The sequence below is a fragment of the Kogia breviceps genome, chromosome 11, assembly GCF_026419965.1.
Source record: "Kogia breviceps isolate mKogBre1 chromosome 11, mKogBre1 haplotype 1, whole genome shotgun sequence".
In the NCBI taxonomy this organism is placed as follows: domain Eukaryota; kingdom Metazoa; phylum Chordata; class Mammalia; order Artiodactyla; family Physeteridae; genus Kogia; species Kogia breviceps.
In genome coordinates, this window is record NC_081320.1 from 42,876,537 (window position 1) to 42,898,996 (window position 22,460).

General features: G+C 56.4%; 1 protein-coding gene across 37 annotated transcripts in view; it reads right to left on the bottom strand.

The window, feature by feature from the left end:
• The window catches only part of DYSF (dysferlin), a 227,321-nt gene that overhangs the window by 67,840 nt on the left and 137,021 nt on the right, over nucleotides 1–22,460 (bottom strand). For 16 of the 37 annotated variants that reach the window (XM_059079730.2, XM_059079726.2, XM_059079728.2 and 13 more), the window contains 8 exons: nucleotides 19,866–20,047; nucleotides 17,208–17,348; nucleotides 16,368–16,397; nucleotides 14,651–14,680; nucleotides 5,609–5,710; nucleotides 5,329–5,490; nucleotides 4,114–4,279; nucleotides 3,575–3,651 (listed from right to left, as the gene is read on the bottom strand). In XM_059079730.2, coding sequence (XP_058935713.1) covers nucleotides 3,575–3,651; nucleotides 4,114–4,279; nucleotides 5,329–5,490; nucleotides 5,609–5,710; nucleotides 14,651–14,680; nucleotides 16,368–16,397; nucleotides 17,208–17,348; nucleotides 19,866–20,047 — 890 coding nt within the window. Of the gene's footprint in view, nucleotides 1–3,574; nucleotides 3,652–4,113; nucleotides 4,280–5,328; nucleotides 5,491–5,608; nucleotides 5,711–8,560; nucleotides 8,603–14,650; nucleotides 14,681–16,367; nucleotides 16,398–17,207; nucleotides 17,349–19,865; nucleotides 20,048–22,460 lie in introns of all 37 variants that reach the window. The other 21 variants (XM_067007423.1, XM_059079717.2, XM_067007416.1 and 18 more) reach the window with 3 other exon arrangements.

A 22,460-nucleotide genomic window follows, 5' to 3' on the forward strand; every position in this document is an offset into this window, starting at 1 on the left:
TCAGAGAAAAATGAATATATCCTTTATCTCAAGCAGAGCACCAGATGGAAGGAAACACCTCTGTGCCCCTCTCTGAGGACACCCCCAGCCTGCCCTCAGCAAGTTAGGTGTCAAGGCCATGATGCTTGCAACAGCACCACTACATTTGCACACACATCTGCTCCCAGCCCCCCACCCCACCTCTCACGCACACTCATGTATACACATACCGCACATACCCACACTACCACTCCATCCCCAGACTACGGCTCTAAAATCTACACAAAGACAGCCACACAGACCAAGAATACACTGTGGGGTTGCCATGCGAGAGTTGATCTCACCCCAGCCCCCACCACAGAGAAAAGAGTCCAGGAGGCCAGGCATCTCCTTACTCCCAGAGACAGGTGCCCAACTACAAGCCCTAGAAGGCCAAGTGGACAGTTCTGCCTCATACATCCATTTCAGATCATCTCTAGAACTGGCCGCTCTTGACAGACACCGAAACATTTCTAGAAACCTGAGAAATGCTTGGCCGTGGTTGTCAGCCAATGGCACAGAATCAGGAAAGTCTGGGGTATCTTTTTCTAGTGTGTGGCAGCTCATCCCAGGAACTGGCGGATGATGGCGAGAAGGTTCTTCAGCAGAGAAGAGGCAACTGAGCAAGGAGACGGGAGGGACCAAAACAGAAGCCGAATGTGGCAAGAGAGCATTTGGAGCTGGGGAGGAGCCTTCTGCTGGGTCCACAGCCAGAGCCGGTGAGCGCAGCGATGAGGGCCGCGTGACGGGGGGAACAATACGGCGGCCTAGAGACACGGGCTGCACAAACAGGAGCCAGCAAAATCCAAGTTCTGCCAGACTTCTCGTCCCTCCTTCTCATCCCTATCCTATCTGCATTGGGGAAGGGGCAAGGGGACAAGAACCCATCCAGAACTATCTGGAAAACCACTGGATCTGGAACCCACAGCCTCCTGGATCAGCCCCAGGATGCCCGGTCCTCCCAAGTCCTGCACAGCAGATGTGCAAGACAGAGTGAGGGAAGGATCTTCTGGACCAGCCAAATCGGATCAATGACCTCAGAGAAAAGCACGATACAAAATTGTTTTTTTCCCCAAGCCCCCAGAAGACCCCATCAGGACAGGGCTTCCCAAAGACTGGGACTGATCTCCCTGCAGGCCTCGGGGCTCCTTGAGAATAGGGTTATGTCTCCTCCATCAGACAGGGAGCTCAATGAGGGTAGGGTCCAAACCTCCTCCGCCAGAGAAGGGGGATCTCACTTCCTCCTCTCCCTGCCGACCTCCGAGGTCCTGGGAGCCCAGGACCTCCCCACGCAGGCACGCCTCCACCAGCCCTAACCCCAGCTCCCCACCCTCTACCTGGCCAGCAGCTCTAGCCGTGTGCTCCCACCAAGAGTGCAGCCCCTGGTCTGGCTCAGACCCCGGGCCCCGGTTCACTCATGTCAATGCTGTAAGGACGTCCAGCCTGGGCCTCCTCACCGTCTGCCTCTGGTTGTGCTTGTAGCCAGCAGGACCCAAGAGAGTCCCTCCCCATCTGAGTCTGTAGACATTTTGAGGGCAGCACACACAGAACGGAAATCCTGCTGGGCAAGCTCTACGCTTCCCTGCACAGACTCAGACGGCCCGCTGACGGGGTGGGGTGGGGTGGGGTGAGCGGGAGCCAGCATTGGGCTCCCGGAGCTTGGGGCTAATTAGCTGCCTCATTCAGCTACGAACACCCACCCAGGCCAGAAGGTACTAGCCTTGAGTGTAGCTGAATTCTGTGTATTTGCAATTTCCATTTGGGTTTCCCCAGTCAAGAGAAGCTCCTCCTTAGACCCCTATAGTGAATAGGCAGGTAATCGACCCAGCCACCCATCTACTTAAGCATCCATCCACTCATCCACCCATCCATCCATCCATCCATCCATCCATCCATCCATCCATCCACCCACCCAGGCAGACTTTCTTCGAACGCCTCCTCTAAGTCAGGCCCTGTGCTGGTCATTGGGGACACGAGAGGAATGAGGTCTAGTCACTGCCCTGAGCCCAGTCTAGGAAAGATGGTGGCATTTACAGAGGCAGCACGACTTAAGGCAAGTGCAGTGACCAAGATAGAGACAGGACTTGCAGAAGAAGTGGAGGAGCCAGGGCAGAATCCTGGAAGGAGGTGACCACCCCTAGGCTGAGTCTTAAAGAATGACTGGGAGCTGGCCAGAAGGTGATCCCAGCAGAAAGCGTGCTGGGGTGGGGCCCTGGAGAGCCATAGAGGCGAGGGAAAATGGAGAGCTGGGGGCTTCTGAGGATGCTTAGCACCAGAGAACTAGAAACCAGCTATGAAGCTCTTGTCTCAGCAGCAGCGAGGCCCAGGACTGAACACCAGAAATGTTCCCATGGAAGTGGCAGAAAGGTGAAAGAGATGAGCGCATAAGAAAGAAGCAGAAATCAGCCCTAAATGTCACAGGGAAGCCCCTGTAAGCACATTTCGGGAAGAGTTTTGAGGATCCCAAGCCCAACCCAACACCCAAGTTTGTTCTCTTGCTCTCAAGGCTAATATTTGATTGATAGTTTAAAAAAAAATAAAACCCTCCCAAAATGCCACACCCTCCCCAGTGAATAAACAGGTTGTGGGCCTAAGCACAAGTACTGTCTACACAGGCTGGGAGGCTCTGCCTCTGGGCAGCCCAGAAGCTCTGGGAGCCCCAAGTGCCAGGGGTGGGGCCAGAATCAAGAGAAGCTGAGAGGTGGGTGACAACCTGGAACAGAGGGTGACAACTTGGAACAGAGCTATTCAAGGCTGGTGCCCACAGTAAGGCCTTTTTCCATCTCCACTGCAGGAAGGACTGGGTGGTCTCAGCCATACAGGACCCAGAGCCACCCCAGGGCCCAAGGTGAAGAGAGTGCCCCCCCCTCAATAAGAGATGCCACAGACCTCTTGCCATGCTGTTTGGCACTGGTGTCTGGGTCACCAGCTCGCCCTGTTGTGGAGCACATAGCCAGGGGCTGCCTCTTACCTGCCAACAGGGTTGGACACCCTTGCAGTAAGGCCCCTCTCCTGGCCCCCTTCCTCTCCTGCAGGTGGAGGGAATGGGGTGAGAGGGACCACTGGCTTGGACACAGACCTCTCCTTCAAGCTGCCTGCCAGGTGCCACAGAGCACAAGCCCATAGATGAACCTCCCCCCAAGAAGGGCCCTAGCTGAGTAAGGTGATGGGGCTGGGGCACCCCAAAGGCTACCGGTCACTCCCCACTCTGTCCTCCTTCTCTCTCGTTTGCTCCTTCCATCCTGATTTCCTAGGTGATTTCCAGGAGAGAGACCTCAAGGTAGTGGGGCCATTTTTCTCATATGCTTTGGGGGAAATGATTGGGTCTTGACCAGAAGACCACACACAGCCTCCCCTGCAACCCCCCAACTTGCTCCCAACCGGACTGAAAGCTCCTAACTGGGGCCGTCCATCTGTAAGGTGTCCAGCCACCAGGCTACAGAGAGAGTGTCCTATGGAGGCCATGTGATAAGGAAGGGAGGGCAAGGGGCAGGGAGAGGGCAAGCAAGCCAGCTCATGGAAGGAGCCAGTGTCTGTCCCCGGGGACCCATGGTACCTGGATGGGGATGAGGGGCTCCTTGTCGTCAATGTCAATCAGCACATCTTCTCCAGGACTGAGTAAGCTCACGTCATCTGTAGGGGGACCAGTGTCCAGGCCTGAGAGGGGGCTCCCTCAGGGGCTCACCCCTCCTGAGCCATAAGACTCAGCCCTCGGTCTTGCCACGCTTTTCACGCCATGTCTCTCTCCTTCTCCCACCCATCCTTCCCTCTCCCGTCTCCCACTGCCCATCTCCCCAGTTCTCCCCCTGGCTCCCTCCTCATCCCCCTGATCCCTGTATCTCCCTCTCCCTTGGCCGCACCGCGCCCCACCTCAGTATCCACCCCCGCACCTCTCCTGGTGGGCCGGGCCCAGGGCCAGATGGTGCCCTGAGGGAGACGAGATTCCCACCCATCCTCCGGGTCATCTCCTTCAGGGCCCGGTAAGAGGAGGATTTCAGGACGTGTCTCAGCTGGGAAGTTCACCGGTCCCAGCCCCCTCGGCCTCCCCGCACCCCCCCACCCCCCCCCCCACCTCGTCAACAGCCCCTCCCCTACCTGGGCCGCCCTGTGGGGACGGACTCTCCTCTGAGTAAGGGTCGCACAGGAAGCTCTCCAGGGAGCGGATGGTACACTGGCCCACCACAGGCCGGCGGCCAAACTGGCGATTATCAATTACCTTGATCACGATGGGGGGACAGTAGAGCTCCTCCCTGGGCAGCATCTGGGTGGAGGGGGAGGGAAGCTCTGGGCAGCAGCCTGACCCCATCTCTGGGAGGTCTCAGAGGAAGGCGAGCCCTTCTTCCCAGGGCAAGTCCAAGGTGCAGAAAATGCTCTCAACCCACACATGACCCCCAAGAGCCAGCAATCCAAACGGGTGGTTTGCCAAGCCCAGAAGCTGGCCAGTGGAGCAAAAGCCACGCGCCCCTTCTGTCGGCCTCTTGAATGCTGTATGCAGAGGCCGACTTTTCCCTCACAGTTTTACCTTCCAAACATATCCAGCTCAGCCTAAAGTTAAAACAAGTCTACTTTCCCTGAACCCTCACTGGCCAGGGAAGCGAAGAAGGGAGAAGTTGGCCCGGGACTCAAGATTTCTCGCAGACGGACCCCCCCAAGTGGATACTCAAGAGTTGGCTTCCAGACCCAGATTCTTCTCCCCCCAACCCTAAAAGCACTTTGAACACAACTTGAAATAATTTATATGCTCTCCTTCGGTGGCGGCTTTGGCTCAGCCAAGAGGAGGCTCCTGTTGACAGCCACTGGGCCTGGAATTTCTATAGCACTTTCATCTTGCAAACCATTTTCCTTTCCTCAGACTTGCCTTACTCTGGTCACTAGGCCCAGGCAGCCCAGGTTGCTGGAGAGGGCTGAGGCCTCAGGGCCGCGGGGGTGAGCCCCTCTGCAGGGGCCCAGGCTGGGGGAGGACCAGGTCCTGGAAGGGTTGGAGGAATCCTGGAAGCTCAGAGCCCTGGCAGGGAGCACCGGGGTACTGAGGCCGGCTCTGAGAGGGGAAACAGCCACGGATAGGTCCTTGGGAGTTCCGTGGACTCAGGATCTGAGGAGGAGGGGCCGAGCTGGCCCCCTCTGCACTGCTCGCAGGCTTCAACTCCTCGAGGGAGAAGAGAGCATTTCCTCCCATTCTCCAGTGAGGTGGGAGCGATGCCGTGACCCACTCAGAACCCCGCAGGGAGCCAGACCCCAGGCCGCCTGGGGCCACAAGGATATTCTAACCACCAGGACTCCAGAAGGGGATGGCAGGGAGGTCGGGCTCACCACTTCCATGAAGAGGGTGCAGATGTCAAAGTTGGGGTTCTTCCGGAGGTTCTTGATGACACAGGACTGCACGGTCTGGCCCCCACACTCCACCACCAAGCTGGGCGAGGACACGCTGGCCAGCTGGTAGCTCTTCATGTTGCGAAGGCCCCACGCCAGGATCTGGGGGCACGGAGTGAGGATAGCAGCTGAGAAGGCCCCAGGCCCCAGAAAGGCTAGGCCAGGAAGAGAAAGGGCCCAGCTGCCCACAATCCCCACCCCGCCACGGGGGCGGGCTCACCTCAATGGCGGTTCTCTGGAGAACAGGCTTGATGTTCTGGGGGACCATGTAAATGTTGGCCTCCCTCTGGGGTGGCGGGTAGGGTAGGTCCGTGTCCTCCGACTGCAGGGCAGCAGGTAGAATGGAGGCAAAGGCAGAAGGAAGACCAAGGCGGAAAGACAAGAAAGGAGGACAGACGGGATGGAAAGAAGGACGTGTGGAGAGACACAAACAGAGCGGCGAGGACACAGAAGTGGGCAACCGGGCAGACAGAAATGAGAGAGCAAAGTCAGTTTGCCAGGCACCATCTTCTCCAGGATCACAATTCTAGCACCTTGGTCTAGGGTTCAGGTGATCCTGTTTCAAATGAGCCCCGGGGCACCCCTCCTCCCACCAACGAGCTGCTCAGGGTGACCCCGTCCCTGTCACACATACACGTGTGCACACACGTGCACACACATGCACTGCCCCGTCCAACCTGACACGTCCACTTCAGCCCCTCTCAGTCCCGAGACGACCATGTGCCCTCCTGCTAGCCTGGTTCTCCTGCATCCTGGCCCAGACCCTCCCAACTTACCACCCGCCCTGGTGTTCCATCTCCAGCCCCAAACTCACACCTGTCCTGAGGTGTGACACATCTGAACAGAACACTTGCACTGTGGGCCAGAAGGGGTATTTACAAATAGGAGAAGGGGACAGAAAGGCCCACCATCCACGGGAACCAAAGGGCCTACTGGGGAGGCTCCTTCACACCACGAACCAGAGATGAACATGGCCTGTGTCAACCCTACCCACTATGGGTTTGCCAAAAAGACTTGGTTGGGCAAGAGTCCTGAAGAAATACATAGGGAAGCAGGCGGGGCAATGGAGGCAGGCATTATTGTGGATTAGACAACTACCAAGTCTGACAGTGGTTAGAAACACAGGCTCTGGGTATGGATCCTGACTCCACTACTTACTGAGTAAAATAAGTTATTTCACTTCCCTGTGGCTCAATTTTTTTCATCTATAAAATGATTTTTTAAAACTATCAACCTCTAAAGGTTGGTGTGAGGCTTGGAGAAGTTAATACAACATTTAGAAGAGTGCCTGGTTCATGTAAACTCTCAATAGGAGCCCACATGGCACCTTTGTGACAACTAGAGAAGGATGATCTTTTCTTAAAACTCTTTACTTCCACTTCAGAAAATCATCATAGTTTATTAGAACAAGACACTTTACTGCCACCTACTGGAATTTGTTATAATAAGTAAAAATACACGATGTCTGCACTGGAAATCGCAGCCCCTTAGACCCAGTGCTCTTCCGCAGTGCACAACCTGCACATCCGTACATGGAGGCCCTGACACTCAGGAAATGTTAACTATAAATAGAAGGGCCATGCTGTGTGCTTTACAGAGCTTGCCTCATGTAATTGCATTAATAAACAATGGAATCATTGGATTCATTCTCCAAGTGACTTGCTCTGGGTTCCTTCTCAAAGGATGGTGCATCCATCTACAGATGCTCGGATGCAGATGGTGGGAGCAGCTGGAGCACTGAAACACACCAGCTTCCTCCCGCCTCATCACTTCACAGCCAATCCCAACTGTCACTCCTGCCAACGACACACTGATGATGCTATGCTTCGTGACCTGTGGTGGTAAGAAGCTCATTTCTAGAATCAGACCAGACCCTGGTCCTAGTCCTAACCCTGCAGCTTCTGAGCTATTTGACCTTGGGCAAATTATTCAACCTCTGTGACTCAGTACCCTCATATGAAAATCCGGGAAAACGAAACTCTTACAAAATTGGTCTGAGAATTTAACAAGAGAACAAATATAAAGAGTTTCTGGCACATAGGAGGTGCTTAATAAACAGCAGTGACTAAAATGATCACTGTATTGTTGGTGGTGCCACTGTTTCCATCACTAATGTTGCTGGTGATCCCCCAGGGACCTGAGCAGAGCTGAGCCATCAGAGGCACCTCTCAAAACAAGGCCGGCTTCAGAACTATCCCTACATCCCCAGAGCACAGAGTGAAGGAATGCAGCATTTTCCTCCAGACCCACAATGCAGGTGACATGATATTTTTAGACTGGCTGAGCAACGGACACCATCAGGAGAAAGAGTGATGAGCAGGGCTGCCACGGGCACAACTCCAGGGGGTGCTGTGCACGTCACAATCCACCTGAATGGTGCCTCTGGAGGCTGGAGGCAGAGCCCACAGTGGCCTGGCTGCTCTGGGGACGCCTGACTTGGCGTCCAACCTTGGCACTCCAAGGCCACTTACTGCAACAGCTGTGCAGCAGGGGTCGCCTCTTTTTAAAAAAAGGTTATGCCTTGGGCTTCCCTGGTGGCGCAGTGGTTGAGAATCCGCCTGCCGATGCAGGAGACACGGGTTCGTGCCCTGGTCCGGGAAGATCCCACATGCCGCGGAGCAACTAAGCCCGTGAGCCATGGCCGCTAGGCCTGCGCGTCCGGAGCCTGTGCTCCGCAACGGGAGAGGCCACAACAGTGAGAGGCCCGCATACCGCAAAAAAAAAAAAAAAAAAAAAAAAAAAAGGTTATGCCTGAAGGCCTGCTGGTGGCCTGCTCAAGGCTGATGCCCAGCCCACAGTGGGCCCAGGGCCAAAAGCCCATGACGAAAGAGACAAATAGAAGAGGTCAGGGAGGGAACAGCCCCGGGATCCTGGGTGGGGAGGCAGAAAGACCAAGCCTTTCTCATAGGGCTGCGATGTTGTCCTGAAATCACCCAGGAAAACTCATGAATATACTTCCCCCAGAACATCCCTCTCCAGGTCCCCAGACTCTGGGCAGTGTCCCTTTGATTCCCTCTTGTCCCTCACTTCCACGTCCCGCTTTCCCTCTGGGCTCCTCCAGGTCCCCTGTGAGGATATTCCTCTCTCTGTGCAGACGCCCAGGCTCCCCACCGCAGGAACCTGCTTACAGAGGACAGGGACCAAGAACCTGGAGAAGACCGGGCTCCAGTACCGTTTGCAGGAGGCCCTGGAGGAAGATGGCGGGTGCACACAGCTGTGGAGCGCCAGGCCCGGCCGGCAGGAAGGAGAGACAAGCAGAGACAGCGGTTAGAGGCGCATCCTCAGGGCAGCTTATGAGGCACAAGGTCCCCAGTCTCATCCCAAGGCCACCTCCATCCACCATGCCGTCCTTAGGGGTCCCAGGACATCCTTACTCCCTGCACCTTGTTGTCTTTCCCCAGAATCCCTGCCTCTGAAGGGGCCCCCCTCCGCCTACCAGCTGCCACCAAGTCCTCTGTCCCCTCCCCACTGTGCGCACCGCCCGCCTGTCGGCTCCTCTCATTATCACTGCACATCTACGCCACCATGTGCTCTGGCTCCCTAACCCGGTCATCCAGTGTGCCCCAATTTTCCACACTATCTGCTGGATTTTTTCCTTCCGCATTTAAAGACAGTTTCGAGATGGTATCTCGGATGCATCCACACCTTCTCTCTGGGTCCTCTCCTGCAGCCCGCCACCCTCTCCTCTCTCTCTTCCTGAAAAAGGCTGCCTCCATCCCCTGCCTCTCCCCCACTTCCACACAGCCCTCCGCCCAGTGCACTCGCTCTGCCCCTTGCATCCCCTCCCTGGAAACCTCTCTCTCCAAAATTAACAACAACCTGCTTGTAGCCCAACCCAGAGGAAACTCACAGGCGCCTATCTCTCTCCCTACCTCAGCAGCATCTGGCCAGCGGACCTCGTCCTCCTTCCTAAAGCCGTCTGTCTAGCTCCTCAGCACCGGCCCCTCCACCCTCTCTACCCTCCGTTGGCTGTGTCTCCCTGGCAGCCTCCCCCTGCTCCTTTGCCCAGCCCTCCCCTAGGCTTTTCCACTCTCTCCTAAGCCCCACACTCACATTCCAACCTTACCGCTACTTCATCCATGTGTCCTCCTGGCCTCTCACACCGAGCTTGTCCCAAACTGGATTCTCTAAGATCCCACCCCCCCCCAAACCTGCTCTCTTCAAATGTCATCTCAGAATCCAGCCCCACCATCCACCCAGATAGCCAAGCCAAAAACGCCACGCCACCCTTGGCTCTCCTTCCTCTGGATTGATCCCCAAGCCTTAGGGCTCTGTCTCCTAAATCTCCCCCGGGCCCACCCACCCATCTTCTTTCCTGGGTCTGGGTCACCACCATCTCTTGCCTGGATTCACCAGCATCATCCTAAGTGATCTCTTGCATCTTGTTTTGCACATCCCCTTCCAATGAATGTATGCTGTACTCTGCAGCCAGGGAAGACTTTCTAAGAATGCCACTCTGTTTAAAACCCACCCACTCAGGATGAAGTCCAAACTCCTTGACGCAGCCTCCAAGACCCCTCATCTTCTAGCACCTGCTGACCTCTCTGGTCTCGCCTCTCACCACCAACTTTCCCCTCCGGGACCCCAGGCAGTGAGGAGCCACCTCCCCAGACACGCTCAACAGCACCCCCCACTTCTGAACGCCAGCAGGTTTCAGGAGGCACCACACTCTCTTTACCTGTGAGGTTGGAGCTCACTGGTCTCTCTGTCTGAAAGGCTCTTCTGCCCACTTCATCTGGTTACCTCCTACGTGGACTTCAGGTCCACTTAAGTGTTCCCTGGAGCCCCAGGTTTAAGTTAAGCACCCCACGGTTCCCAGAGCAACTTGTCTCATTGAAAGACACATCACCCTGGGTCATTTCTGTGTGTTCATTTGTCTGTGTCCCTTGTGAAACCAGCAATTCTGCACACAGGGACAACAGCTAAATCCCCTGTCCAATAAATAAAGGCTTACAAACAGATTATTGAAGGCAGGGAGGGAGGGATGGCAGAGGGCGAATGGACGGGGGGATAGGGGGACAAAGAACCGACTCCAACATACTCTCCCATCCTTCCCAATGCTCTTGCCTGTGTCAGTCTTGCATCCTCACCAAACCCTCCTTTCCCCGTGCCCGCTCATTCCTCCCTCTGTTTGAATGGGCTTCCTTTGCCATCTTCCAGAATCTACCACATCTTTCAGGGCCTAGGTCAAACTCTACATCCTCCAGAAAATCTCCCCAACCACTCCAGAAACTCCTTACAACCCTACTCTCTGACTTCTTTTACCTCTAATTAAGTGACCCTGGGCTCTGGTTGCCCAAGGTCCTGACTGGTCTCCCACATCTCACGCTTGGGAGTCCTGTGGCACCAGTCAGATGGCCACTCCTGTGCCCAAGTTTCTCAATTGTTTCTGGTCCAGCCCATCTGAGAGGCATGATATCTCCTTCCAGGACAGTGACTCTCAGTGGGGTGGGCTGCAGCGACCCCTATCGGCACTGCCAGGCTGGGAGGGGGTGGATGTAGACTGAAAGCATCGCCAGGACATCCTGATTCACTGTCGCGTGTGTGACGAGGGACTCCGAGGACCACAGACCTCAGGGGCAGCCACACAGTAGAAGGCTAATAAGATGACCCCTTCCATGGTGGGGTCCATCCCTTCCGTGCTCCTCCCCACCCACCCTGAATGCAGGGCAGACGTGGGGCTGCTACACTGACGGGGTTCTACAGGTGTGCAGGGCGCTTACCGAGACAGCTCAGGCCAAGAAGACAAGGACACAAGGACAAATGAGGCTCTCTCCCCACTTTAAGCAGAATCCACCTCCTGCCTCCTTTCATCGATCCGTCCTGCTGGCCAGTTCAGTACAGGGAACTGAGGCCCTGAGCCATGAGGGGGGCTTCCTCTCCTAGTCCCAGGGGCCACCACGCTAGACAGACGTGCATTCCCAGGGCTGGGGCAAGTGTGGACAGGGCCCTCCAGCCACCTAGGTCAGTGTTGCCACCAGTAGCCCACAGACCCCCTCCTCACACAGCAGGGCACGGTCAGGTGACCCTCTGGACACTCAGATCCTAGCTCCTCGGGGAGCTCCAGGCGGGCTCAGCCGGTCGGGCTGGGAGGGCTCCACTGTCTGCCTGCCCCACCCAGCTCGTTAGGAACAACATGCTGCTCTAATTACACTTCCCAGGAAAAACAGTGTTTTAAATTAAAGCCTTGGGGGAGGGATAGGGGGATGGGGGACCACTGGGCTTATTTTCCTGATTGCAAAACACCAAATTTTTCTTTCTGGAGTATTTGGGGGTACAGGAGAGTACCTCATGTACATCTCGGACTAAAAGCCATAGCCTGTTGCCTGGATTAGGAAGGGGATGGAGTGACATCTGGTTGGCCCCCAACTCACAGCAAAAAAGCCATGGAGGAGGACACTCTCCCTTCAACCAGGGCATGCCCCCCAGGGAGCATGACAGGAGCATCAAAACCAAGGACGATACTCCAAACCACGCCCCCTTAGGTGCTCAGGACCACAAGCCCCTGCTCCCACCTAAAGGGTTCCCAGATGGGGTCTTCCTCTGCACAGGCTCCACATCCTAGGAGCCCTCAATTATTAAGGAATCTGCCATCATCTCTTCTGCTGTTTGTGTGTGAGTGTGTGTGTGTGTGTGTGTGTGTGTGTGTGCGCGCGCACGCGTGCATGCTCTCGTGAGTATACATATTTGCACACACTCACACATGCCTGTGCACTCTCCATTTCTCAGGAAATCTAAAATTGCAGTTTCTTTGAACTCATTCCCCTTGGCAGTGCAGACCGCCTTTGTTCTCCAGACAAAAAGGAAAAGAAACGAGACAGAGGGCTCAGAAGAGGCGGGGAGAAGGAGGGAGAGAGGGAGCCTGGGCCAAGGAGCAAACAGAGGAAAAGGGAAATGCGAAGGGAGAGCTGGACAAGGGGAAGAGCAAGGCTCAGGAAGAGGGGAAACATCAAGCGACAGACAGAAAGACAGACTGGGAGCTGGAAAGAAACCCTCCCGTCCACCCGTGAGGACCCAGGTCTCCCAGACACCAAAGACTCAAAGACACAATGCAACAGTCCTTCCCGACCAAGAGCCCCTGGACAGGGATGCTCCAGGTGGGCAAACAGCCTGGGGGAGGGGAAATCTTGTTGCCCACCAAACTGGCCCCACGTGGTGACACGCACCCCCAGCCCGAGACACTGCCACCTGGACCCCCAAAGAGAGCTCAGAGTCACCTCTTCCAGGAAGCCATCCCTGCTGTCCTCCATCTGCTCTAGGAGCACTCCGCCTGGGTAGATGCCTTTCACCTCATTCATGACACTGTCTCCCACACAGGCGTGGGCTGTGCTGGCCAGAAGGCAGTCCCCACCGGAGAGGCCATCCTTACACCATGCTTCAGAGTCACTTGGCCCTCTCCATTCCCTCTCTAGCCTAGGCCCCCATCACCACATCTGTCTCAAAAGCCTCCTAGCTGGTCTCTCCTGCCCCTCACTCCCCATCCCACACCTCTCTGCAGCCAGATGGCTTCCTAACACACCCATCTGCCCTCTCTGCTCCCAGACTTTTGAGGGCCCCCGTGACCAGTGGCCCAGAAGCTAAGCTCCCGGCATGGCTTTTCACAGCCCTCCAGGATGGCTGGAGCGCCCTTCACAGGGATCAGGCCGGGAGTCTGGAGGGGGCTGAACGAGGGATACCAAGCAGGAGCCTGGCCGCAGCAAAGAAGACAGAAAAGTCTTGCTAAGGCATCAGGCTTCCAGCAGGACCAGCGGCAACAGCAGCAAGACTAATCTGCCTCCACCCCACCCCTGGGGATTCTTAAAACCAAACAGGACCCAGGACCTCGGCATGAGTCTTAGCCTTCAAGTGCAGGGGAAGAAAGAGGCTGAGCTATGGGCCCCAGGGCCAGGGCGGGAGCCCTCTGGGGATGAAGGGGTCACAAAGTCACCTTCTGGGCTGGTTCCCTGGACCAACTGATCCTCCATCCATCCTACTGGGCCTGGGACCCTTTGAACATTCTGGCCCAGCCCTGTGCCCAGCAGACCCCCAGGACTTGCTCTCCTCTGGCCCTGCTGACCCACACCCGCCTCAACCTGTGGCCGGCTGGCCCTGCGGCAGGGCACTTGGCCCTCGTCAGGCTCTGGCCCCAAAGCTGCAGATTTTGATTTGCTTCCTGACAACAAGACCACAGCCAGATCCCGGCTCTTGGAATCTGAGCCTTCACTGTTATATATTACAAATCCAGTTATTAAGGATTTTAACTTTTTTTAATAACTCATCCCTGGGCTGGGTCTTCTTCAGAGCAGGCTGTGGGTTTTGGCCACAGAATGCTCTCAATCAAGAGAGAGGGCTCCGTGCTGCTTCCCTGGACAGGACTCTGGTCCCCTTTCCAAATCGGCAGTCTTTCGCAACTGCAGCCAGAAGCAGGAGGCTGCCTGTCAGGCGCAATTGCGGCCAGCTCACTTGGCGGACCCCACCTCGGTCTGGGAGCTGAAGGAAGTGAGGTAAGGGGCGCGGGGCCGGCGGATCCCACATCCTGACCCTGCACTTCAAGTCCAAATTGCACTGAAAATGTCAAACGGTGTTCGCTCGCAGCCTGGGGATTCCCTGACGGCAGGAAGTGGCTGCCCTTTTCCCAACCCCCATCTGACCAGGGCTCTCCTTCCTGTCTCTCTGCCCGGCCTTTGCCTCAGCTCACTCTTGAGGACCTGCTCACAGATGTGCAGGTGGCCATAAGGAAATGTGCTCCTCATCCCGCATAGCAAAGGGCATAGCCTTGCTTCATTTGGATGCAAACCCCAAGCTTCTCCCAGAAGCTAGGAATCCCCAGCCTGCCCCGTTCCCTAAAGCAGCCAGGCCCCAACCTGGTGCTTGGTCCCTTGGGCCAGAGGCATTGTTCCCCACCTTCTTCCTAAGCGCTACGACAATGTCTGGCTAATGCCACCTCCACCAGCAAGGCTTCCTTGACTACTCTGGCCCCTTATGAACATTTCATTCTTGAAAACATGCCACTTGGTACTCAGCCAGTTGAGGCTCTGTACTGCTGTCCCGAGGGTCTGGGCAAATGTGGCTTCCAACATAGCAGCAATCCACCTAAGAGCCAGACTCACACCAGGCAGCCCTGGATCCACGCAGAGTGTGGGAAATTAAATCCAGACAGGGGTCCATGTGACAGAGGCATACTGGAGTACCAGGAACCAGTAAGACTCCAGGGCATGGCCTTCACCTTTCCTCTGCCCACCTATCCCCAGCCACAGGCCACAGCTGTGAGGGGCCAGCTCACCTCTTCCAGGATCCCTGATGTATCCTGCACCTGGACCACACCATGGGACAGTCCACATCCAGGAGACAGTGGAGGGAGGAGAGGAAGGAGGGTGAAAGTTTACCGTTAGTGACAAGGACCACTAGACCGGGGCAGAGATCAACACGGCAGATGTCTCCCTAAAAGGAGCAAACAGAAACCACTTCCCATCTAGGGTGAGGGTGATGTGCTTCCCAGACGCGCCCTCTACGTGGTCCCTGAGAAAGAAGGTACAACAAACATTGATGCAGAGGGACTGGTGGGAGAGGCCAAAGCATACACCTGGAGCCCAGGCATCTCTAGAAGTGACAGGAGAAAGGAAACTGACTAATAGACAGGTGCTGGGAAGGTCCCGGACCCTGTGTAACAGCCCCAGGAGGCAGTCAGGCCTGAATCCCTGGAGCCACTGCTGGAGATGTGGATTTGGAGAACCAAGGAGAAGCAACCTACATGCCCAGGGCTGGCAGAGCTGAGAGCAGAAGGTTGGACTGGACAGGGAGGGAGCAGGAGAGGGAAAGGGAGAGAGACTAGAAGGGGTGGCAGGAGAGGCAGAGGACACAGTGGGGGCAGGGGGCAAGGAGGGCTGGTACTGTAAGAACTGTCTGCAAAATGCCTGGACTCCCTGCCTCCTAAGGGGAGAAGCGTCCAAACAGAGCCCAAACGACCACTTCTCAAAGCTGCAGCTGAGCCTGGCCGGGCAGAGGACTCCTGAATCAAATTAGCTTGGGTACCAGTAAAAGGTTTACATTTTTCATGACCCCCAGGAGAAGGAAGGGGAGCAGGGCCAAGGGAATGAAGTTCCCATAACTAGTAGAGGAAATAAAACCGGATCTTAGTGGGAACACTGAGTTGGGAACTACGGTCTAAATCAGAGCTTCTGAAATGTGAGTGCACGTCCGAATCCCCTGGAGGGCTCGATAATACCCAGGTTTCTGTGCTGCCCTCAGAGTTGGCTTCATAGGTTTGAAGTGGGACCCAAGTTTGGCATTTCTAACAATACCTCGGGTGATGCCACGCTGAGAACCACTGGTCTAAGTCGATGGTTCTCAGCCCAGGCTGCACATTCAAACCTCCTGGGCAGCTTTGAAAGATATGAAGGCCTGAGCCACACCCTGAAAGATGGCATTTCATTTGGTCTAGGGTGGGGCCTGAGCACTGCTGATTTTTTTTTTTTTTTTTTTTTTTTTTGTGGTACGCGGGCCTCTCACTGCTGTGGCCTCTCCCCGTTGCAGAGCACAGGCTCCGGATGCACAGGCTCAGCGGCCATGGCCCACGGGCCCAGCCGCTCCGCAGCATGTGGGATCCTCCCGGACCGGGGCATGAACCCGTGTCCCCTGAGTCGGCAGACGGACTCTCAACCACTGCGCCACCAGGGAAGCCCAACACTGCTGATTTTTAAAGCTGCCCAAGGGATTCCAACATGCAGCCCAGCTGAGAGTCACTGGGCTGGATGACCATGAGGTCCCTTCCATCTGAGTCTGTGATTCTTGGATTTCTCAGGGGAGAAGGGCAGGAAAGCCAGAGCTGGGCAGGGACCCCAGCCCCTACCCACCCCGCCCCTGTGGCCCCAACAGAGCCTTGCTTGGCTTGAAGGCAGGATGGTGGTGGCGTATGCCTGCTCCCCTTCCTAGCCTGGGAGGGGGCTGCGAACACCGGGAGGGGGCAAGTTTGAAGAAGCAAAGGTAAGAGCAAGACTTACCTCAAAACCAGGAATATGGTGGATGGCCGGCTAGGGTGAAGAAAAAGAGCTTTGGTTAGGTGCCTGTCACCCAAGGCCCCACCACCTTTCTGCCCTGGCCAGGCAAACACATCTCCAACCACAAAATGACACTCATGGTATCTGTCTGTGATCAGACAGTCCAGGGATTTGCAGACTCTTCCTTGGCGGACTAGGGACTCCTGGGAGGTGCCTGGTAAGCGAGTGCAGGGGAAGCCAGGTTGGCAATATGCCGTGTCCCCTCCAGACACTTCAGCCAGAGTAGCCTCACTTCTAGCCGGCTTACATATTAGGGTTCACATCACACTAAGAGCAAGTTTGAAGATGTGGCTCTAATCCAAACCCCCTATTTTACAGCAGGGAATTGGCTGGCTGAGGCTATGGCAGAGCCAACACTGCAACAGGGGTCCTGCCCTCACCTGTCCCTGGAGTCCCCTGCCCCGGACAATTAAGCACCCTAGCTAGGTCACAGAGGTCCCCCTTCCAGAAACCACGTCAGGCTATAACCCAGAGAAAAATACATCCAACCGCCAGAGGACTCAGACATAGTAACACGGTTCAGATTTCAGCTTTCCGCCCCAGTGTTAGATTGTGTCCTGATTTGGGTCTCAGAAAAGATGGGCAAAACTGGTTCCAGCAGGAGGCCTCACATCCAGAGGTGGCCCTTCAGTGCTCTGCACTAAGTGCAGGCCCTTGGTGGGGGAAGAAAAATGTATCTAAGCCCCCTCCCCTCTATCAGACCATCCCCTGCCTGGGCCCTCACCCTCCACCACCAGGAGCTCCCTGCCGGGCCTCCTGGATCTGGATGTGGAGCAGCCTCACCTTCTCTCTCTGGATGAGCTCAAAAGAGGCCAGCAGCTCACCTGCCGGCTGGTTGCCCCTAGTCAGTGGGAACCAGGCCAGCCGGGGCATCCGTTCCAGACTCGGCTGACAGATGCAGCGTCCCATAAACTCATCTGCACCCTAGACCGAGCATAGAGAAAGAAAAGTCAGCGTCCCCCAGCCCAGGGTTCTGGCGGCCTCAGAGCAGTCACCAGACCTACATCTGGCCTCCCGAACTCGGAAGGGCCTCAGAAGTCAGGGCAGCCCCTGGTGCAGACGGTGAGCTCTGCTTCCCTTAGGGGGATGCAAGGGCAGCATGAGAGTGGCCTCCTGCCACTGTTGTTAATGCTGAATTCCCATCATGGTCCAGAAGTCCCTTTGCATGTCCAACTAGCGTTCACCTTGCTTTAATTTAATCAAGCTCTAAGCCCACTGGAGACGAGAGTGACAGCCTCCTAGCATTTCTTTAATGCCCTCAGCAAGAGAGGTGTTTGACATTTCCCAGGAATTTGTATCTCCTGTTCATTTCACCTTCAAATCCCCCCAGTCTCCACATGGGGAGACTGTGGATCATGCTCATCAAATTAAATGAGTCTTGTTAAAATGCTGTTTTCATCTTATCATTCCTTTACCCATGAGCCTTCCATGGCTCCCCACTGCCTAGAGGATAGAGTGACCTTGCTGACCGGTGAACTCCGACCGTGTGGTTAGCTTCCCCAAGGGCAGGGGCCGCAGACAGAACCTGGGTCTCAGCCAGATGATGCCACAGCTGTCACAAGCCTTGGTGGCTCGCCCGAGGCGCTCATCTGGAGAAACCCAGGCCAGGACCGGGAGGCATCCCTACCTGCAGTCACATCACTGCTGGGGACATTGCCAAGAGTCATTGTGGAGTGGCCACCAGCTTCTGCATAAATGCCCACACCAGCGGGTGACAGTCCAGCATAGACCACTCAGAGTGGTCACCAGCCACAGCACTGGGAGGGGGCCTGGAGGCTCCTCTGGGTCCAGTGTTGCCTTCTAGTCACTGGGTCATGGAGAGGCTCGGGGAGGGGAGTCTTCACAGAGCCCAGGCAGCCAGGACAACAGGAGGTCAGGGCAACGGAAATTTGCCAGCAGGTACAGCCCCGTCTGACTACATTATCAATGACACAGCTCTGCTGTCCCCCAGGACCCTGGGGGCCACCCACCCAGAAGAGGCCATGGCTTTCTCCCCCGGGATCCCTCCCGGGCACTGGCCCAAAGGGGAGAGAATACCATTTGTGAAAGAGGAGGTGAGGTGCCATTGGGAGAGAGAGGTTGTGTCCTGACGGCCTCCCACCCACCCTGCACCAGCGCTCGCACCTGCTTCTGCAAAGTCCCCTGGCCCCGGCACCCTCCAGGTCCTGCCACCTCCCGCCTCCTCCTGTCCCAAAAGCTCCAGGTCCTGAGCTCTTCCCCCCAAAATCCCCAAAAGACCCTTCCTCCAGCTGCTCGGCCCCCACGGAGCCAGCTTTTCCTTCTAAGGGCAGGGCTTACAGGTCAGCCTCCCCAGCCCAGGCCCGCATTGCCCACTGCCAGCCAGTGGGGCATCCTAATCAGCCTCACCTTCCCCCAACTCCTGGTCACCACACCCTTCCTTCCAGTCATGGCAACTCTTTCTGGAAGCATCTGTGAAGCCCTATCCCCTCCCGTTTCATCTACTGACACCCCCAACCCAGGCAGGGCCTCTTGGCCACACACCCCTCGGCCGACACAGTCTCTCTCTTCCAACAGCATCCCACCCCTCCTTTGTAAAATGTCGCCCTGACCCCGCCACTCCCCCCGCTCCCCTGGCCTCATACTCCTTGCTCCTCCTTCCCTGCCTGCCTTCCCTGCTCTTCCATCTCCCACTGGCCCCCGTGCTGTGCTAACACCACTGCCTCATCCCAAAACCCCAATCTCACATTTCCACCAGGGCCTGGGTCTTCCCACAGCCCCTCACATTCCAGCCCACAGCCCTCTCCCTCCTGGGAACCTTTCAGAGCTGCGCTGTCCAATACCGGAGCCACCAGCCGCCTGTGGCTACTTAAAGTTTAATGGATTAAAACTAAAACACAATGAAAATGTGGTTTCTCAGCACACACGGCAAGTGGCCCTCATTTGGGGGGCACGACCACAGAGCCTTCCCCCCAGCACAAGAGGTTCTGTGCGACAGCCCTGCAGAGAGGGCCCCACCCGTGCCTCACACTGGCTCCCTGGCGGAGTCCCTGCCCTGTGGTCCCTGAGCCCCGGCTCCCACCTAGCTGGGGAACCCCACTTGAGGGGCCACCCAGCCCAGCACAAGTGCTTGATAACCATGTGTGAAGTCAAAGCAGCCCTCTGATGGGGAGAAGGGACCGACCTAGAATCTTATAAGCAAGTTAGAGACAGAGAAAACCCAGGCTCCTGACCCACAGCCAAGCACCTTTGCCAGATTTGTACCCTCTCTCTGCCGTGGGCACAGCACACATGGTGGCAATTTATTTTTAATTACTCTAAAACAGTTTTCACCACTACCTGTGGGGTTGGGGGAGAGGCCATCAGCCCCAGCCTCGGGGAACTCCCATCTCGTTGGGGACCTATCCCTCACAGCAGCATCTCCCCTGGGCCCTGGAGACGGTGGGCAGTGAGGGTTTGGGGGAGGAAGGTGGGAAGACTCACATAGGTGTCGTGGTCATACAGCTCCACCACGATGCTGGCCGGCTGCTCGGCGATGCTAGCCAGCTCACCGAAGATCTCGATCTCGTAGAAGATGAGTGTCTGGTCCCAGGTGGGGTTCAGGGTGTTCTTCAGCACCACCGTCTTCTGGCTCTGGTGCAGGAAGGAGACGATTGCATAGGGATCTGTGTGGGCCGGGCACAGAGAAGGGAGACGGGGCACAACAGAGACCGTGAGAGTCGCCCGTTCAGGAGTCATGCAGCCACAAAGCTGGAGCACAGCTGTGGCTGCCACTCAGGAGCACCGACGTCCAGGCTGGAGCCCTATCCTGGGGGTACCACCCCACCCTCATCCTCCGTGAGGCCAGCCGGTGGCCACGATGAGGAGACGGGACCGAGGTCCCGGAGAGTGCGTGCAAAGATCCAGAGAGCTTCCCTTCTGGGCTCTTTCCTGGGCTGGTTGCTGGAGGCAAAATGAATAGATTGTGCATTCATTCATTCATTCATTCATTCATCCAACAAGCACTTACTGACTGAGTGCTTTGTGCATGACAGGCCGGGGGCTAGGTGCTAGGGGCTGAGGATACATTTGGAGCAAAACGGTAATCTATACAAACAAGCATAAAATTACAGTTTTGATCATGCTTTGAACACCTATGAGGTGCAGTGGCGTGTGAGAGAGGGGATCTGGCATGGCTGAGTCTGCATTTCAGCAAGCTCACTCTGGCTGCCACCTGGAGAAGAGACTGGAGGGGGCAGAAGTGGTTGCAGGGAGACCAGTTATGAAACTACTGCAAGGGTTCAGGCAGGGAGGGTGGTGGCTTAGATGGGTGGGGGCACTAGAGAGAAGCAAATGGATTCAAGGGCTATTGAGCAGTGGGGGGCGTGAGGGGAGCCCTAAGATCCCTGCAGCTCCCTGATGTCCCCAAACTACTTTCCAGCCTATCAGCCCCAGCCATGCTAGCCTGGGACCCACCCAGGAGGCATTCCCTCTGCCTGGTCCCAAAGCATCACTAGAGAAGATTCTAGGGCGGTGGTTCTCAAATGTGAGCATGCAGCAGAATCGTCTGGAAGGCTGGCAGAGACTGCTGGGTCCCACCCTCAGAGACTCCTTCATCGGGTCTGAGGTGGGGCCTGAGAATGGACATTTCTAACAAGTTCCCACGTGTTGCTGATGCTGCCTTTCAGGACTACGCTTGGAAACCAATGCCAGAGAAGGTCCCATGGGACTGAGTGCATGTAATTTGGGACAGGAGCAAAGGGCTTGGAGGAGGGGGCTCCTCCAACTTCTCTCATTAGGGGGCAGGTCCAGTTTGCTGCCATTTTGTAAGACTCGACGTGCCAGATGCCGAGGGCATGTGGACAGGGACGTCTGGGGATGCAGGAGGCTGACAGCTGGATGCTAGATGTCTGGCAGGGCTGAGCCCAAATGCTCCATCACATGCCCTATACCCTTGGCAGCTTCTCCATCCTGTAAGCACCTTGCATCCTCTGCACCCTCCAGGGCAGCCCCCATGTGACTCAAGAGGGCCTCAGCACCAGACATCTAAAGCCGGGGCGTCCAGCTGCACTCCTGGGGCTGAGATGGAGAGATAGCTCTTCCCCACAGAGGGGAGGGGAGCAGACCAGTCTCTCCCCGGCCAGTCTCTCCCTGGCCATCAAGAGTCCAAGTGACATGCCACAGCCACTGCACAGGAGGTGGCAGAGAGTGACTATCGAAGAGGTGGGAAAGTTGGAGTGGGCAACAGGAGGACTTTCATCAGGGGATGGGGTGGGGGACAGGGTCCAGGATTCTGGCTATTGCTCAAAGGGCTTGTTTTAAGGGCGATGCGCGGGGGGATCCACGTTAGGAAACAGAAGCTACGGGCACTCACTCGCCGAACAATGCTGGGTTTGCCTAACAGGAGGCAGCCACCAGGCTAGGACCAGCGCGCCAGCCTTCAGGCACAAGAACAAACTGGGGTCAATCCGGGAGGGCTTCCTGTAGGAAATCGGTTTTGAACCTGATTCTAGAGGTAGAAGAGGGCAATGGGAGGCCCTTGGCAGAAGAAGGGGCAGGGGAGACATGCCCACCACATCTTGCCACGCCCACCTGGTGGGAGCCTCCCTGGCATGCGGCTCTCCTTTCCCATGTACCAGCCTGGCAGGGCTGGCCCAAGCCATTCCCTTCCTGGCCCTGGCAGGGCCCAGCGGCGTCTGTGCATTTAATGAAACCGTCTGGCTGTGATACCATCAGCTCCAAGCTCGGCAGAGAACCTCTCCCCGGTTCCAGTAAGAAAAAGAGGGCGCGTTCCGATAAATAAAACCATATTCGAGAGCCAGCGAAAAAGCCCCTTTTGTTCCCGCCCCCTGTGCTTCCCAAGGCTTTATTTTTATAAGCGCGCGGGCCCCAGACCGACCGCGTTTACACAAAGATCACAATTGCACATTGTGGCGGCCATGCACGCTGTATTGGTGTTGGCAGCGCCCCCCACGCTGGCCCCCGAGCAGGCGACTCCTTCCAGCAGCCCCATCAGCGCAGGCAATGAGCTCAGCACTGGGGGGAAGGGAGGGGGTGGCTTTCAAACAAAAATCGCCCAGACCCACACGCTGGCCCCAC